At 48.9% G+C, this 19183-nt stretch overlaps 3 protein-coding genes across 3 annotated transcripts in view; 2 read left to right on the forward strand and 1 right to left on the reverse strand.

The window, feature by feature from the left end:
- LOC126048081 (ovostatin-like) overlaps positions 1 to 19183 on the forward strand; it is an 84648-nt gene that overhangs the window by 12629 nt on the left and 52836 nt on the right. The window lies entirely within an intron of this gene.
- Positions 10973 to 11953, forward strand: LOC126048086 (histone H2A-beta, sperm-like). Its single transcript, XM_049822579.1, has one exon. It carries the CDS (start codon positions 11413 to 11415, stop codon positions 11917 to 11919), a length of 507 nt encoding a protein of 168 aa, XP_049678536.1. The 5' UTR covers positions 10973 to 11412; the 3' UTR covers positions 11920 to 11953.
- On the reverse strand, positions 17865 to 18759 carry LOC126048087 (histone H2A-beta, sperm-like). The gene has a single exon (XM_049822580.1). The coding sequence runs from the start codon at positions 18403 to 18405 to the stop codon at positions 17899 to 17901; it is 507 nt and encodes a 168-aa protein (XP_049678537.1). The 5' UTR covers positions 18406 to 18759; the 3' UTR covers positions 17865 to 17898.

Here is a 19183-nt window from a genome sequence, read left to right on the forward strand (position 1 = left end):
ACCTGATGTTAGGAGTGTAAAGCGTTCTAAAAATGAGCAGGCATATAAACTAATCCTCCTTTGTAGTTCTGGACCTGCATAACTGAGACTTAGGCTTTAATTTTTCACTTTGCTGAGAATATTAAGAAAACATTATTCTTTATATCAATGCTAAGATCCAAATGACTGGTCTAAATTAAAAAAAGGAAATTTACATCATTAAAATACTGGATCAGCTATGTAGATGGAACACACACACACAAAATACATTAATACAAAATGTCAGAAAAACAGCCAAGGTTTCCAGAAACCAAACTCTACTAAAAATCAACCTGACCTGGTTGTTTTGGGATTTTTTTTGTTTGGGGTTTTTTTGGGTTTGTTTTCATTTGTTTTTTTTTTCTTCCACACAAGTGTGCTTGTTTAGGGAAGTGTCATTGGTAAAACATGTTTATTTGTAAATGCCTAAAATGATCCATCAGCTTTGTGCGCCAAAATAATTCTGGGGGTTTGAAAGTTGTACTCTCTTAGGCACCAGGTTAACCAAGTTAAAGGATCTGCACTTTCAGAGAATCTTCATTGACTTAGAGGAGGCAAGCCAGCACCCAGCACCTCTGAATGCTACAATGTGTTCATGTAGGCATTAAGAAAAATAAGCATCTATACAATTATATCCTTTTTATTTATTTATTGCATATTATAATTTGACTATTGCTCCAGACAATCAGAAATTACAACCATTTAAGAGAAACCATAGGTAAGGACTAAAATGAAGAAAGTAAAATAAGGCTCTAACAGAAAACCTATATAGTCATGCTATTGTAGTATGACTACTTGTCGGCTGAGAAATGCTGTCGCTTCTCCATTTCTTAACTGACCCGTATACAGAGTGAGGAAACTTCTGGCTGTTTGAAGTATAAAAAATGGCATAAATATGAGAATTTCAATGTTTGTTTGATCTAGGCAGCTGACTCCAACAAACTTCTGGACTTAGAGGAAGAAGCCCTTGCCATTTATTTAGTTGATACAGAATTTGTTGTGCTGCATCTCAAAACGTGTTGTGAAGATCTGGAAGGCTAGAAACATCGTTTGCTAGTTGACAGTGCTGAGGGTAAACAGGACAAAGATTTCTTGACTGAATCTAAAACACAGTGTTTCTAATTTGTTGTAAGCAAATATAGCTACAGTTCATTCTCCTGAAATTCTTATGGAACAGAAAAATGAAACCAGGGTGAAATTCAATAATGCAAATGGCAAGGCCACATATATGGGAATGGGTAGCCAGAAATTTCTGACTCAGCAAGGGCTTGAAAAGAAAAGAACAAGAGTATAATAATATTTTCTGTGAGTGTGAGTAGGAACTGGGAACGTATTGTGGCTGTGGGGATCTCACGCCAGTTACATCAGAGGAAGTACCTAGAGCAAAGGTAGTGAAATTTAAGTGCTGGTACATAAAGCAGTAGTGACATCGCATCCAGAATACTCTGCAGCATTGTTCTCATCACCAAACTTTAAGAAGGATATGATCTGTTTGGAATAGGTGAAGAGAAGGGCTCTTTGTAAAACCAGTCAGACATAGTTTCTGTCATACTTCAAGACACTAAATGATTTTGGATTGTTTACCCTTGCGCATTAAAGTAAGGTTATTATAGGAGAGTGCTGAAGAATGTCTGCCCAAGAGTAAAGGATTATAACCTAGTTTATGAATATTTTAAAGCTGTAAATGAGAACAAAAATTTCTTAGACAAGATAAGTGAAATCCTGTAATAGCTTTCAGATGAGAGTATCCATTATAATTCAACCTTCCATGTAAGCTGCTCATACACTTTCATCTTCCGTTTTGGAAAAACAGGCCTTTCCCAAAATACAGGTTGATAGTCATACACAAGGTTCATGAATTGCTATTGTACCCCTAAAAACCCCTGCAAAGTCAGATGTTATAGGAAGGATCCTTTCAATTATAAGGTGCTTTAAAAAAAAAACCACAAAACAAAACAACAAAAAACCCCAAACAAACCACAAATTCACTATTACAAAAGTAAAAACAAGCAAACAAGGGAACCAAAAGAATCCTCAAACCTGAAAAACCTATAGCAGAATTAGCTGCATCCCTAAATCTCATCTAGGCATGTAATATACCACAACTGAGGCAGCATGTGCCTTCAGAAGAGCTAGGGAAGTGAAATAAATGTATTAGGCCTGCAGGAATATTCTCAGGCCAGCAAGCTAGAGTGAATAAGATCAACTAGCTGACTGTACATAAGTACTTCTAAAACTGAACAGAACAGAAAAATTCAATAGCACAGAATAGAAGGTCATGAGCTTAGAAGACTAATAGCTGAAAGGACTGCTTGGAACAGTAAGTTCATCTGCTGGAAACGACTGTGAAAGCTGGTCACAGGATGTACATGGACCATTTGCATCCTGTGAGGATGATAAACTTTGGGAAATGTGTTCCTAACAGAAAAAGAGACGAGCTGGTGCTCAGGCTCTGCTGCCTCTGGAATACCCTTATGGTTAAAGCATCTCTGCTCAGAAAACACAAACCAAAACCAGAGTGCAGAAAAAGGCTGTGCTGATGACAGGAATGTGAGGCCTCTCTTACAGGAGAATGACTGAAAACCTTGTCTCCTTTAGTTTGGCAGAATGCCATCTGGAAGGGGAAATGGTTGGCCTCTTACAGATAAAGAGGGGCTAAACATCAGTGGGAAATGAGTCGTTTAGGTCTGTGTGATCTGACATCTTCTTTCTGCAAAGGCAGTGACTGCAGCTGGCGGAGCAGGAGAGGGTGCCCTCAGCTCTTCTGGTTCCCACTCGTATGAGCAGTTTATTAGAGTAACTAGAGCCACCATTATTTCTGGTTTATCCTATCACATGGAAAAGAACCAATGGTAGCAAGAGAGATTTTGAATCCTTTCTGCTAAGGCTGGCCCTGTGTTTCTGAACGCTGCTGAATAGCAAGAACATGCTTCCCGCTGCTCTTCAGTTCAAGTGGACAGTTCAGCTAGCATCAGAACCTGGTGCAATTTAAAGTAACCCTGTTGCAAATTATCAAATTGCATTATAAGTTGCCAAGGTTCTAAAAGCTTGAAGCCACAGCTCTAATGATGCCCAAGTCTGAGAAACCAACGCTGACCATCAAAGACTGGGTCTTAATGGTTGGAAAGTTTGAGGGCTTCCAGCTCTGATGATCAACCTGTTGATTAACTAGTTCAGTTGATATTTTCTCTTGTACATCTTCTCTATTAGATAATGCTGGTGTGGTTTGGGTGGGGTTTTTTGTTTCTTTTCCCTTCTCTTTCCCCCTTTTTCTTTCTTCTTTCTTTTGCTTCTTCTTAGTCTGGAATTGTACTTCCTTTTGACCTCTCAGTATTTCTTGTTTCTCCAAAAAAGTTACCACACCTCCTAGTGTACAAGTATTTAAAATGTGTCATATTGTGTTAGAAAACTCTTCTATGTTGTTCACTTCAAAGAACAAAATCACTACAGAAGTGGTATTTGACGCATGTTTCAGAGCAACAGGATAGGATAAATTTCGGGTTGTCTGAGCATTGAGTCTTTTCAGTCAATAAATTTGTTCAGGATGTTATACTCCTCAGAGGAACAATGAGTTTCTGTAGCCACTAACAGCTCTTCTTCGGGAAATGAGTTTTTCTGTTGTAAATTCCGTTTTCCCTCATAAAAGAAAAAAGATTTGGGGGAGACAAAGATCACAGCCAACATTATTTAGAACTCCTTTTATTAATTAACAGTTATTAGTGGTAGAGCCAAGCTGTTATTACTAAAAGCAGATGGCTATTCACAAAACACATTCTCTTGCTCCCCTCGTGCAGTTCACACTCGCATCCATAGCTACCCGATCGGAGCGGCAGTGGTGAGGCCAAGGGCAGCGGGACACTCAGCAGCAAAAGGGTGTATTGACACATTGGTGGCTTCTAGGCAGGTGTTCCAAAAGTCCCTCAGGGGGCCCTGAGTTTCATCAGATGTATGCACAGCCCTGCAGCTGTGCAAAGGGAAACGGGCAGCGTATATTGGGGCTGGAGTCCCTGCGTGCCTGGTTCCTGTGCTCCAGTGCTTGACATGTATGAGACTGTAGACATGGACAAGGACATTTCAGAGCAGCAGATTTCTCCATTATGTATTCCCCAGACTGTCAAAAGATACTCTGAACTTAAACTCATGGCAGGCATCACCATCTGCAAGGCAGAGACACACCACAGGAAGAGGTTAGTTGCCTCACCTCTCAGAAGAGGCATATTAAACAACTGGCCATAAGAAGGATTGCACATAGGAGCGTCACCTTCAAATGCGAAGAAAGCAGAAGCTCTTGCCCCACACTGCCAAGGTAAGGGCTGTCCCTTGTGCAAGGCTCTTGCCAAATCCAGTGCTATGGTCTAAGGGTACAATAAAAGCCTTTGCAATGCCGTGCTGTGCCTGGGAAGTGCCCCATAGGTTTTAGGCAACGAAGCATGAAGAGGGAAGTCAGGAGACAGAAATTGTCTCTCGCCCAGCTGGAGAGAGCACCCTGTCCCTGGAGAGTTTGTTTAAACTGTAACACCCAGCACTGCCCCCATGGGGAAGAGTCTGCAGAGGGATTGCTCAGGGTCCCCGGCTGCGTTTTGGTATTTCAACACTTGAGCCCCAGAGCTGAAACAAACTTCTTTTCCTCTTGGACTCCTGCAGCCTGTTCTGCCAGCTGGAAGGTCCTCTTTGGGGTCCCCCAAGTTGCAGTCCAGCTGCACCCCATAGCAAACAGCTGTCCTGGACCTTGGGGGACAGGCAGGAGGAGGGAAGGCAGAATGGGACATGTGGGCAGGAAACATCCTGCCAAACCAAAAACGGATGTCCTCCTCTTGGGTCAGTCAAGCTTGTCAGCCATCCTTGGACCTCGGCTAGAAAGTGCTATAAGGGGTCAATAACATCTTATTGCTGTGGCCAGGGCATGGGGCCTTTTGTGCTGCGTGTTGGGCTAGAGTCTCATGGCTGGACAAGGGCATGCAGATGGACATGGGGATAAAGCTCTGCACAGGGCAGAGCCCTTGCTGAGGAGAGCGGCAACCTGCCTGGAGGGCAACTGGCCCTGACGGGCAGCGCCTGCCTCCAGCTCAGGTTTGTACTTGGTCTGAAAGCTGCGGAGAAGGGAATAAGGGAGCTGCATTCCCAAAGGATGGGTGCAGGCTGTGAGGCACAGGGTGAGGGTGAATGTTTCTGCAAGAGCAAAGTCTCCCAGAGGTTCCTCTTGCATCATCCCGATGGGGAGTACGAGACCATATTTGAAAGAAAGTTAGTTTTTCTAATGTTAGGTTGAGGCAGGCAGGCCCTGGCAGCTATGACCATATGGGTATTACAATAAGGGGAATGCAAGTGGGAGCATCTTGGAAAGCGTCAGCTCAAAGCAGGGTCTCAAGAACCTTTTGAGACCTTGTGCTCTCCTTGAGCAAACCAGAAGTAGCAAGAAGCAGCGCTGGGGGACCTGAGGAAGACAGAAAGGAGAAGGGAGACACCACTCTTGGTAGAAACCTCACACTTTGCTACTCTGCAGTTTGGTGAGGGTGCCTGGCCGGCCGAGCACATCGCTTTCAGGTGGATAAATGGAGATATGGCTTCTCATTGACATGGCAGCCTTTTGCACTGTCTCAGCCTGGCCATGAGCCCCATTGATCCAAGCTAGGACACTGACCCACAAACTGCCTTCCTGGCCAGACCTCAGACCTACCTCATCACTGTGGACTTGTCTGATGATCACCGGACAGTGTCTGAACCTGGTTACTGCCTCTGGACCTGCCCTGCTCATCTTGCTTGGGTACTGCCAGGACTGAGCCCTCGCTGGCACGGCCATCGGCTCTGCCAGCCGTTTTACTACTCTCAGCTCCCAGCACCCTGGTCCTTGCAGAGCAGCTGGCCCTTGCTGCTCCCTCACAATTTGGCCCAGCAGAGGCATCGGGTCAGAATCAAGTGTGTTTTCAACACTGGGGTTGCTGAATCTGGCAGCCCAATAGAGGCTAGGCTGCTGCAGGTCCATGTCCCCAGGTCCGGGCAGTAGGGAAGCTGAGCATGCATGATCAATAGGAACACATGCACACATGATACATACGTACCTGTATGCACAGATGGCTACAGATTACCACAAACAGAAAACAGCACTCACATAAACATCAGCAGCACCTATGGCCTCATCCCGTTCCTCTCTCTAGCTGATCAGGATGAAAGCCTGTTAGTGGAAATACATATATGCGTGTGTGTAAAATATTTATATTTATAATAGTTTCATATTTTCATATATTTATATATATGAAAATAGGGATCCTTTCAGTAGCTGATCTCAGACAGCCAGTCCAATCAGTAGCTGGCCCTGGGATCCCATGGTCTCCCCAGTTTCTGTTGCCTAGACAGACAAGACCCCATGAGCTGCAGTTCCACTCCAGTTGCTGGTACTCAGACCTACACACATGCATGCACAGACACTCTATGGATCCCTCTGGTAAACAGCCTTAGATGCTTAATCTATTCAGTAACTGGCTCCTGGATCACCTGGTCTGCAGGTCTCTAACACGTGCACACAGAACAGAGAGCCCCTCACCCAGGAAAACAGTCAGGAACAGAGACTAATAAGAAGCAGCCCTGGGGGAAGGCGGGTCAGGGTGCTCCAGTGGCTCTGCTCTGGTTGCTGGAGTGTCCCCTGTTGTGTTTGTGATGAGCCTTTAATCACACAACCTAACCATTTCTAGGAGGCTCTGCCTTATGTTCCAACCTAGGGGACACAGCAGTAGTACAATGCCGACCTGGCTGCACTGTGTGTCAGTCATGCAGGCTGCCTATCTGTGAGACACGAATTAGCCTCTAAACATGCCTGAACAGCTCTGCTTTACCCGTTTGCTGTGTCTGATGCTGTGTGGAAGCAGGAGCTGATGCTTCCCCTCCCTCCCCAGACACTCTGCAGAGGGGAAGCTGCCTGCTGCTACTTCTGACCCACACTGTGAAGACCACTGTGAGTCTGTGTTGCCCATGCAGCTTCTTCCTTTGTTTGTCTCAAGCCTTTTGTTTGGGAAAAAGACTTTATCACACCTCTCGGCTAGCTGAAATACAGGGTTTCCATTTGTACAGGTTTTTCGACTTTACTCCCTGATAAATCTCATGGACTCCAATGATTTGGGTTTCATAAGAAAGCTTTTTTTGAGAGCTACTTCCACATCCTTGTTCCACAGGCTGTATACCAATGGTTTCAGTGGGGTAGTTACCACTGTGTAGGCAATAGAAACTGGAACATCCTCATTCGGGATGTACCCTGGATTTGGGCTGCAAGTAGATGATGGAGGCACATCCAAAGTACTTAATAACCACAGTAAAGTGAGATGCACAAATGGAGAAGGCTTTCCACCTTCTCTCAGTGGAAGAGATATTCTGGATGGTGTTGAGAATTAGAAGAGAGCAGAATCAAGCAGCAGGAGCAAAATGCAGCCAAAACACAAATGATAAAAATTACCATTTCAACTAGACAATTCCTGGCACACACAAGCTTAAGAAGTGGTGCCAGGTCATAGAGGAAGTGGTTAGTTTTATTCTACTTGCAGAAAGATAAATAATGCATGTCTTTAAGAACATGCATGTTTACTGAGAACAGAAATCCAGTCCATGCTGAAAAGTTGCCAGCAGAAGGCAGAACCTGTGGCGATTGACATGGTAATTGCAAGGGCCTACAGACTGAAGCATAATGATCATATCCCATTGATGCTATGAGCATGCAATTGATGCATCAAAAGCCAAGGAAAAAACCACATCTGGATAGCATGCCCCATGAAGGAAAGGACCTTTTGCTTTCTTACCAGATTTACTAGTATGCTGGGGACAATGACAAAGGTATACTATGTCTCTGAGAAAGAGACAGTAGAGGGGAAGCATATGGAGAAATGGAGAGAACAATCAACCCTTATTATCACCACTATACAGATATTGCTGGTGAGAGCAGACAAGTATATGAAGGAGAACACCAAAACCAGCAGAATTTGTGAAATGGAGAAACAGAGAAACCCAGTTTTCAGGAATAAATCAGGAAGAATTCTGTCACATTGGTTTGGGAGGAGGCTAAGAAACCGTTCCCTCTGCTGCCTCCTCAGGTTGCAGATGTGGTGAACTCTCAGCCCTGGAGCTGTGTTGCCTCAAAGAGTGGTTCTTTGGGGCTGTGTTTGTGCTTGAAATACCCTGATGGCAACAGCTAGGGCTGCAGGCACATGTAGACTTCTGACTGGGCCCTGCCCTGGGGTTTAACTAACCAAGGAAGGCATAGGAAACTACTGGGCATGGCATAAGAAATTGCCCAATGTGGCAAGTAACAGCGTGAGAGGTTGACAAAAGTTACAGACAGCACCATGAAGAATGGCTGGATTTCTCAGGTGGTTAACGGACAAGTTTATGTGAGAAATCATTGCACTTCACAGATAATTGGAGGGAGGTATTGGTGGCAAAAATTTTGCAAGGCCAACCATAGTTATGAGTAATACCATTTAGGGCCAAAATTGCCTAGATAACAGTATCATAAATCTCAAATTAGGTAGCAGGTGTACTAAAACTGGGATAAGTGAGAAAAAGGGGGCAGGTTGTTTATATGGGAGGAGATTGCAGTGGAGGGACAAGGAATGGGATAATAAAGTATGCAAGTCATGATCTGGGCTGTCCCAGAGTACCTGCTGGGTATCCCTTCCCTTGATTACCACAACTTAATTGGGACCATAAAGCAAATGTTGTTCTGAGTATAGAACATATGTCAAAACAACTTCTGCAGTCAGGAAGGTTTGGAGACAGCAGGATGCTTTCAGTGGTTAGCAGGGGAATATCTGAGACAGACGGATCAAACATAGTGCTATCACCATACTGATGCCTGTTGCAGGCCTGATAGTACTGGCATCCTCCTAATCACTTCCTAAAAACAACCATAAGGAGGTGGATGTCCTAGCAAGACTACATTCTAGGTGGGAGAAAAATGGCCCACTGGAAAGTAACCTAAGAGTGTGTTCAAGCAGTTGCCTAGGAAAGAGCAAATGCTGCTATCCTGTATGTATTTCTGAAATCATCTTTCTACCAGTCTCTGTTCACTTAAGGTTTTCTTGCATGAGAATGATTCCTGAGGAGCACTTAATTTGCCGAACACACTGACTAGGCAAGATTCTCCCACAATGCAGTTGATATCACAGCCTTTTCTTCCCATGACACTGTTAGCTGCTGGATTGAGTCAGGAGTTCTCAAGGGGTTAAATTAGCTTTCTAACTGAGCCCTGAATGTGCTCTCAGTAAACTATTTTCTGCCAAGAGTCTTCCTAAGGGCCAGCCGCATGTTCTTTTTTGTTCAGGTTATAATCTACAGGGTTTAACAAGGGAGTCATTACAGTATAATTCACAGAAAGAAAAGTGTCTTCATCCAGGATGGATCTGGATTTGGGCCTGAAATATATCATGGAGACACACCTGAAGTGCACAGCAACCACAATAAGATGAGAAAAGCACTTAGGAAAAGCTTTTTGCTTCCCTTCAGTAGAGGGTATTTTCTTTACAATGAAGCCATAAGAAAGCAGCATCAATAGGAATGAGCCCAATATAACCAACATGCTAAGACTGAACATGGAAAATTCAGTTCCATTGCTGTTACGCAAGCCATATAATCACAAGTGCCATATCACAAAAGAAGAGGTTAATCTTATGGCCATAGAAACTTAAGTTAAATATGGGGAATGTCTCTTTCAGAGACAGCACAAACTCAATTACTGCTGAAAAGGCCACCAGATAAGTATGGGCTTTGGGGTTCATGAGAATGGATTTGAAGGCTTACCTATTGCAAAGCAGCAATCATAAACCATTGCTACTAGGAGGAAACAGAGTATGAAGAACCAAAGGAAAAAAAAATCTGCATAAGACAAGCAATAAATGAAATTTTCTTGATTTTTTTTTAAGAAATTTGCCAACACACTACGGACAATGACTAATTAATAACAGATCTAGGAAAGTGAAGGAACAGAGGGAAAGAAATAAATGGGAGAGTACAGTCAATCCTTATTATTACTGTAATGGTGACATTTCTGGCCAAGTGTAAACCGGTATACAATGGAAAACACTAGGAAGAGCACAAGCTGCTCTCCCAGAAAACTGGAAAATTTGAGCACGGTTAATTCTGTTGTGAGGATTTAATTTCATTTTCTCATTTATGCAAAAAAGTTCTGCTGGAAAGAATGATCATAAGACAAAGGAATGAAATAATAGTATCACAGCTTAATCCATTGGAAAAGCTGATCTTTTCCTAAATACACCATTATACCTTGAAATGTTACAAGGACTGAAAATATTTCACACTTTCAAAGAGTCTTTCACATGAGGATAACTGTAAGGGTAATAAAAGTAATAACAAATTACTGTAGCTTCTTACTTGCTGCCCACCTAAGACTCCAGAGGAGTTTAAGCCATGTACCTAATAACCTTGTGACATGAAGGTCTACATATAAAGATAAAAATGAGGACGCTTGCAGGAAAATCAAAGGAAATAAGAACAAAACCGAGGCTGATACCTTCTAAGAAGAGACGGTACTTCTCCCTTTACTCAAAGGTTTGGTTTTAAACATCCATCACGCATCTTTGAAAATTTGTATCACGTAAGTGCAAATTCTCAGACACAATGTCAATGACCTGAGGAAACTTAATTCGCATGGGAAGTCCCTACATTATTCTCTCACACACCTGGCACAAATATTGTTTTTGGTTTCTTTTTCAGCTATGGGGCAACACTGGAATGGAGGAGGGGAAAACAGTCGCTGGCACAGAAACTTTCAAACCTCAGGTTTTGTCATGGCTTAATACATCTCTGCTAAAGACCCTTCTGGGGTGATAGGCCTTGACAGCCAGGACCCAACGGGACCCCCGTCTGGGCAGCCCGCGGCTCCGGGATCCCCCGAAACGAGGAAGGCGGCCCTCTGCCCCGGAGCGGCGACGCAGGTTCGGGTCGGAGGGGGAGAGGCGAGGGCTGACGGGAGAGGAGAGCGCTCGGCCTCGGAGCGGCCCCCGCCCCGGCGTGCCAAGCGCCGGGAAAGCCTCCGCCACGGAAAGCGGGAGCAGAGCTGGGGAGCAGAGGTGCTCCCGGAGCTCACCTGCAAAGGGCGGAGCCAGCGGGGATGATGTCACAAGCAGAGAGGTGAGGTCACAGGGGAAGGAACTCCTCTCCCCTCGCTGGAGGGCCAGAGCCCGCGCGAGAGGGGGCTTGAGCCTGCGCCCGTCTTCCGAGGGGCTCGGCCGAAGCGAGGTCGGTCCCGGCCGTCCCGCCCCGACGAGGCTCGGCCAGGCCGGGCGCAGGGGACGCGAGCCCGGAGACGGGGACGCCAGCGAGGGCCGGCGGAGGAAAGCGAGGACGGTTGCAGGGCTCGGGAAGGCGCAGCGCGGAGAGACCCGCGGGAGCAGCATGGCCGGAGCAGAGGAGGTCTGCACGGCGCCCGAGCGGGAGACGGAGCCCGAAGCGACGTGTGCCGGGGGCCTCTCCGAAGGCGGCGAAGCAAAGGCCAAGAAGAGCCGCTGCTCCCGCTCCTCGCGGGCCGGGCTGCTCTTCCCGGTGAGCCGCGTAGACAGGCAGCTGCGCAGAGGCGGCTTCGCTGAGCGCTTGGGAGCCAGGGCCCCCGTCTACCTGGCTGCGGTGCTGCAGTGGGTGACGCACAAGACCATGGACGCGGCCGGCAAGATTTCCAAGAAGAGCAAGCAGCAGCGCATTTTGCCGTCGCACTTGCAGGCGGCGGTGCGAAAGAGCTCTCTGCTCAAGAAGCTCCTGCGAGGCGGCGTGCCCAGGCGCGGCCGCAGGGCTGTCCCCCGAAGCCGGCGTGTGGCCTCGCCGCCCAAAAAGGAGACGACCGAGAGCAAGAAGAGACGCCCCAGGCCAAGGGCCGCGCCTGCCCGTGCCATTGCTGCTGGCAAGTGAGAAGAAGGCAGAAGCTCTGGCCCCGCGCTGGCAAGGCAAGGGCTGTCACGTTTGCAGGGCTCTTGCCAGATCCGGCACGATGGTCTAAGGGTACAATAAAAGCTTTTGCGACGCCGCGTGGGACTTTGGGCCTTTTCTGCTGCGTGTTGGACTAGCGTCTCCTGGCTGGCCGAGGGCACGCGGCTGGACGCAGGCGGAAAGCTCTGCGCAGGGCGGCTGTAGCGCAGCCCTTGTTGAGGAGGGTGGCAACCTGCCCGGAGGGCAGCTGGCCCTGACGGGCAGCGCCTGCCTCCAGCTCAGGTTTGTGCTTGGTCTGAAAGCTGCTGAGAAGGGAAGGAGGGAGCTGCCTTCCCAAAGGGTGGGTGCAGGCTGTGAGGGACAGGGTGAGGGTGAATGTTTCTGCAAGAGCAAAGTCTCCCGGAGGTTCCTCTTGCACCATCCCAAGGGGCAACGTCGGAGAGACAGCAAGTGCCCCGCGGTCCGGCTGCGTTTGCCCTTCCTGGGTGGGGAGGGCAGGAAAGCGCTTGGGCTCCTCGCAGCCAGCAGCCCGCTCCCCACAGCTGCCTGCCCATGCAGAGCCGGGCAGCCAGTGTCTCCCATACCTTTCTTTCCGTGGCACTCGGAGAGCCCTTGGGTTCCTGGTCCAGCCTCAGCACACTGCCCGCCTTTCTTCCAGGTGAAGCACGCAAGGACGAGCCCTCCTGTGGGATCTTCCCATCGGGCACATCCCCGCTCGGGACCCTGGGAAGGCAGGAAAAGCCGCTCTCTGACAGTGACTGTTGTTCATTTTTCCCCACTTTTCCTGCTTATTGCCACCCTGCAAGGTCTTCTGGATGTTCAGTATGTATCCTATAAGAAGCCTAGGCTGAGGTCAGTTTTCCCTGGAACTCCGTGGGAGGAGAGGGAAGAGAAAGGAAGGGCACACCTGCCATAGGGAAGCGTGTTGTCCGGTTTCCATGGGCAAATGCATTCCACTCAAACCTGCTACAAACAGGTGACGCAGCTCGTTGCAGGATTTCATAGAAACTCAGGGCATGAAGTGCTTGGGCTCAAAGAACGGTTAAAACACACTCTTCTCTCCACCTTGTGCTACTAACGCCTTTCAGAAGTGGTTTCCAGTGGAGACAAGGGGACAGACACATCCGCCTCCCCTTGTCTTTAAGCCTCAGAGACAACACGTAGCACATCAACACATCCCTAAGACACCTGGGAAATGACCTCAGTGGCACCACAAATTTCTTGTTGCTGATATAAATGATACCGATATAAATACCGATACTCCGGGGAATTTATAAAATGAGCAGGCATTCCTGACTAATAATCAGTGCTCCAAATGCAACACAGTCACCTGCTGCAGTGCTAGGATTTCTAAAATATTTCCAATGTATGAGGGCAATCAAAGATTAAAAAAAAGCACCCCACACCTGGAAACCTGAAAATAGGCCAAGAATAACCTCTCTCACAGTAGGTTGGTTCTCTCCTTTCCTGGTGTGGAGGTGTGTGACACAAGCTAACCTGGCATGAGAAAGAGAGAGAGAAGAGCATGTCCTTAAGTTTGACCCATAACTGGTGTGTTAAATAACCGCACTAGAATTTCTGGGAATAAAAGGAACCATATTCCACGTTTGTTTAATTGCAAGGTATTTTTTCTAGCTATGGGGCAAGACTGGAGTGGAAGAGGGAAGAACAGATGCTGACTCTGCGACCTTTGAAGTCCAGGCCTTGCTGCTGCTTACAATGCCTCTGCTAATGGTCCTGTTGTCTCAGTGGTTTCCAGTCCCCTCTGCAAGTTGGTCCCCATTCTGTGTGATGTGAGAACAGTGCTCTTTCTCAAGCATGGGAGTGATGGGAAGAAGCAGGCATCTCCAAATGCGTGGGGTTATTTCCACTCCATGGGGCCACGTGGGCGAAGCTGTAACAGTGGGACTGGGCAGTTAACCGGGGATGTGGGGACAGGGAAGCTTTGACAGAGCAGAGGGACTCAGAGGGGCATGTTCAGACCTGCTGTAAATGGCATCAGGCATTTTCAGAGCCTTTAAGACATGTGAAAGGAGAGAAAATGGATGCAAAGGAAGAAAGGAAATGAGTGCAGAGAGGGAAAGCAGTCAGCAATGGCTCACAGTTGCAGATTCAGTGTTTTGAACAAGAGGGGGTTCTGGAGCTATACAGAGAATTCTCAGAGGCACCATGGGAAAGTGAGAGAGGACAAAGTCCTATATTTGCTGGGCCAAGACAGAGGAAGAGCTAAAGGTAGTGACTGGAAAAAGCCCTCAGTGTTACACCTTTCATGCATACAGAAATGAAATGTGGCAGTGGTGTGGCAGTGGAAAGGGTGACCCTGCTTTCTTGATCCTGATAGCGGTTTAGCAATTCCAACCACAGTAACAAATTTTCAGATTCAGCAGAACACCAGCAGAAGCTGAGCTTTTATTCCTGACAAGCTGCCATTAAAATAATGTGTAGATGCATTTGTGTGAGTGCTTGCAAACAGCAGAAGAGTTAATTTGTGATGGACATGAGAGAGGACAAGGCAAGTCAGGGCTAGGTTGTGCAGCAGTCTTTAAAAAGGAATGGGCAAAATCTTGAGGGATGCTTGGAGTTGTCGGTGAAAGTGCATGCTCTGAGTGAGTTATTCTGATGTGGTTTGTGATGTGGTTAGAAAGAAGGTGATTTTAGCAGGGCTTGGATTGCGTGTGTGCAGGAAGGGAGAACATGAGATTCAAACAGCACATTCTCAGATGGGAAAGAGGTACTTACATGAGCATCGAGTGACTTGGTGTTTGCTTCTAATCTTGCTCAATCTGACCACTGAGGACAGAAGTGGAAGTAAGCTTTGGGCATGAGCAGAAAAAGACCCAAATGTTGTAGGTACCATGCTAATCCTCTACTCCTCAGTATATCACAATGGTCTTTTCATCTCCCTTACCAGCTCAAAACAGTAAGCAATTGTCATGGTTTAACCCCAGCCAGCAACTAAGCATCACGCAGCCACTCACTCACTCCCCCCCCACCCAGTGGGATGGGTGAGAAAATCAGGAAAAAAGAAGTAAAACTTCTGGGTTGAGATAAGAACGGTTTAATAGAACAGAAAAGAAGAAACTAATAATGATAATGATAACACTAATAAAATGACAACAGTAGTAATAAAAGGATTGGAATGTACAAATGATGCGCAGGGTAATTGCTCACCACCCGCCGACCGACACCCCGCCAGTCCCCGAGTAGCGATTCCCTGCCCCCACTCCCAGTTCCTAAACTAGATGGGACGTCCCATGGTATGGAATACATGGTTGGCCAGTTTGGGTCAGCTGCCCTGGCTCTGTCCTGTGCCAACTTCTTGTGCCCTGGCTGGGCATGAGAAGCTGAAAAATCCTTGACTTCAGTCTAAACACTACTGAGCAACAACTGAAACCATCAGTGTTATCAACATTCTTCGCATACTGAACTCAAAACACAGCACTGTACCAGCTACTAGGAAGACAGTTAATTCTATCCCAGCTGCAACCAGGACAGCAATGTAGCTGGCAATGAGTGGTGGCTGCATGTCAGCTTTTAGTAATGAAATTTCTCCTATTATGGATTATCATAGGATTATCCAGATTGACAGCCAACATTATTCCAAATTGAATTTTACCCTGCTTTTTCAGTGCGAAAATACGAAAAAAGCCACCTACCTAAAGGGAAGAGCCCATTCATACCAGTGTTTCAAGGAGCATCCTTCACCTCATCCATGTGCACAATATCTTCCCAGGCCTTTCTGAAGGGCCAAGTGCACATCCTTGTTCCTCAGGCAACATGTGGCTGGGTGCATGTGTATGGCAAGGTCTGTGTGTGTGAACGTCTGAAACTGAATCCTCAGCTGTCAAGCAGAAGCCTGCTTCTTGCTACATGCAACTAGTGTGGGCTGGTAGTAAATTTGGGTAACACCTGGGATAACCAAAAGTGGCATGTCCCGAATCCTACAGTTAATAAAGAGCTAGGAGACAGAACCCTTAATTAGGAGGCGGATCAGGCATTGTACTGCTCACATAGACAACTTAGATTGGGAAAACTGGGGGCATGGGGTTCCAGAAAGAAGAGGTGGTGGGAAAAAGAAGGGTTTCCAGAAAGAAGGGATCTTCAAAAGAAGAAGGGGACCCAGGAAGGAAAAGGTGAAGATCCTGGCTGGAGGAATTATCCTGGAAGTGGTGGAAGATGTTGGGGACCAGAGAGCTTCATGGAAACAAGTGCCAGGGGATGCCCAGAGACCTTGACCAGCACCCTCCGAAACTGGTAACAGTGAGCAGCATCTGTTCTTCCCTCTTCCACTCCAGTCTTGCCCCATAGCTAGAAAAAATACCTTGCAATTAAACAAACGTGGAATATGGTTCCTTTTATTCCCAGAAATTCTAGTGCGGTTATTTAACACACCAGTTATGGGTCAAACTTAAGGACATGCTCTTCTCTCTCTCTTTCTCATGCCAGGTTAGCTTGTGTCACACACCTCCACACCAGGAAAGGAGAGAACCAACCTACTGTGAGAGAGGTTATTCTTGGCCTATTTTCAGGTTTCCAGGTGTGGGGTGCTTTTTTTTAATCTTTGATTGCCCTCATACATTGGAAATATTTTAGAAATCCTAGCACTGCAGCAGGTGACTGTGTTGCATTTGGAGCACTGATTATTAGTCAGGAATGCCTGCTCATTTTATAAATTCCCCGGAGTATCGGTATTTATATCGGTATCATTTATATCAGCAACAAGAAATTTGTGGTGCCACTGAGGTCATTTCCCAGGTGTCTTAGGGATGTGTTGATGTGCTACGTGTTGTCTCTGAGGCTTAAAGACAAGGGGAGGCGGATGTGTCTGTCCCCTTGTCTCCACTGGAAACCACTTCTGAAAGGCGTTAGTAGCACAAGGTGGAGAGAAGAGTGTGTTTTAACCGTTCTTTGAGCCCAAGCACTTCATGCCCTGAGTTTCTATGAAATCCTGCAACGAGCTGCGTCACCTGTTTGTAGCAGGTTTGAGTGGAATGCATTTGCCCATGGAAACCGGACAACACGCTTCCCTATGGCAGGTGTGCCCTTCCTTTCTCTTCCCTCTCCTCCCACGGAGTTCCAGGGAAAACTGACCTCAGCCTAGGCTTCTTATAGGATACATACTGAACATCCAGAAGACCTTGCAGGGTGGCAATAAGCAGGAAAAGTGGGGAAAAATGAACAACAGTCACTGTCAGAGAGCGGCTTTTCCTGCCTTCCCAGGGTCCCGAGCGGGGATGTGCCCGATGGGAAGATCCCACAGGAGGGCTCGTCCTTGCGTGCTTCACCTGGAAGAAAGGCGGGCAGTGTGCTGAGGCTGGACCAGGAACCCAAGGGCTCTCCGAGTGCCACGGAAAGAAAGGTATGGGAGACACTGGCTGCCCGGCTCTGCATGGGCAGGCAGCTGTGGGGAGCGGGCTGCTGGCTGCGAGGAGCCCAAGCGCTTTCCTGCCCTCCCCACCCAGGAAGGGCAAACGCAGCCGGACCGCGGGGCACTTGCTGTCTCTCCGACGTTGCCCCTTGGGATGGTGCAAGAGGAACCTCCGGGAGACTTTGCTCTTGCAGAAACATTCACCCTCACCCTGTCCCTCACAGCCTGCACCCACCCTTTGGGAAGGCAGCTCCCTCCTTCCCTTCTCAGCAGCTTTCAGACCAAGCACAAACCTGAGCTGGAGGCAGGCGCTGCCCGTCAGGGCCAGCTGCCCTCCGGGCAGGTTGCCACCCTCCTCAACAAGGGCTGCGCTACAGCCGCCCTGCGCAGAGCTTTCCGCCTGCGTCCAGCCGCGTGCCCTCGGCCAGCCAGGAGACGCTAGTCCAACACGCAGCAGAAAAGGCCCAAAGTCCCACGCGGCGTCGCAAAAGCTTTTATTGTACCCTTAGACCATCGTGCCGGATCTGGCAAGAGCCCTGCAAACGTGACAGCCCTTGCCTTGCCAGCGCGGGGCCAGAGCTTCTGCCTTCTTCTCACTTGCCAGCAGCAATGGCACGGGCAGGCGCGGCCCTTGGCCTGGGGCGTCTCTTCTTGCTCTCGGTCGTCTCCTTTTTGGGCGGCGAGGCCACACGCCGGCTTCGGGGGACAGCCCTGCGGCCGCGCCTGGGCACGCCGCCTCGCAGGAGCTTCTTGAGCAGAGAGCTCTTTCGCACCGCCGCCTGCAAGTGCGACGGCAAAATGCGCTGCTGCTTGCTCTTCTTGGAAATCTTGCCGGCCGCGTCCATGGTCTTGTGCGTCACCCACTGCAGCACCGCAGCCAGGTAGACGGGGGCCCTGGCTCCCAAGCGCTCAGCGAAGCCGCCTCTGCGCAGCTGCCTGTCTACGCGGCTCACCGGGAAGAGCAGCCCGGCCCGCGAGGAGCGGGAGCAGCGGCTCTTCTTGGCCTTTGCTTCGCCGCCTTCGGAGAGGCCCCCGGCACACGTCGCTTCGGGCTCCGTCTCCCGCTCGGGCGCCGTGCAGACCTCCTCTGCTCCGGCCATGCTGCTCCCGCGGGTCTCTCCGCGCTGCGCCTTCCCGAGCCCTGCAACCGTCCTCGCTTTCCTCCGCCGGCCCTCGCTGGCGTCCCCGTCTCCGGGCTCGCGTCCCCTGCGCCCGGCCTGGCCGAGCCTCGTCGGGGCGGGACGGCCGGGACCGACCTCGCTTCGGCCGAGCCCCTCGGAAGACGGGCGCAGGCTCAAGCCCCCTCTCGCGCGGGCTCTGGCCCTCCAGCGAGGGGAGAGGAGTTCCTTCCCCTGTGACCTCACCTCTCTGCTTGTGACATCATCCCCGCTGGCTCCGCCCTTTGCAGGTGAGCTCCGGGAGCACCTCTGCTCCCCAGCTCTGCTCCCGCTTTCCGTGGCGGAGGCTTTCCCGGCGCTTGGCACGCCGGGGCGGGGGCCGCTCCGAGGCCGAGCGCTCTCCTCTCCCGTCAGCCCTCGCCTCTCCCCCTCCGACCCGAACCTGCGTCGCCGCTCCGGGGCAGAGGGCCGCCTTCCTCGTTTCGGGGGATCCCGGAGCCGCGGGCTGCCCAGACGGGGGTCCCTTTGGGTTTTGAATAGCTCCATGGGTGAAGACTCCACAACCTCTTTGGGCAATGCCCCTGAGCCTTCTCTTCTCTCGGCTGAACAGCCCGAGCTCTCTCAGTTCTTCCCTCCAACAGAAGCCCACATTTTCTCAAGCCTTCCTCTTCCAATGCCTCCTGCCTCCTTCCCTTTGTCTTCCCCTTTCCCTTCCCTCTCCTCCCTGTTGGGCAGGGCATGGTGGAGAGGAATCCAGGCA

Source organism: Accipiter gentilis, chromosome 18 (genome assembly GCF_929443795.1).
Source record: "Accipiter gentilis chromosome 18, bAccGen1.1, whole genome shotgun sequence".
Lineage (NCBI taxonomy): Eukaryota > Metazoa > Chordata > Aves > Accipitriformes > Accipitridae > Astur > Astur gentilis.

Excerpts from the sequence above, each read along its gene's own strand:
- LOC126048086 (XM_049822579.1), top strand. The coding sequence starts at position 11,413 with ATGGCCGGAGCAGAGGAGGTCTGCACGGCGCCCGAGCGGGAGACGGAG.
- LOC126048087 (XM_049822580.1), bottom strand. The coding sequence starts at position 18,405 with ATGGCCGGAGCAGAGGAGGTCTGCACGGCGCCCGAGCGGGAGACGGAG.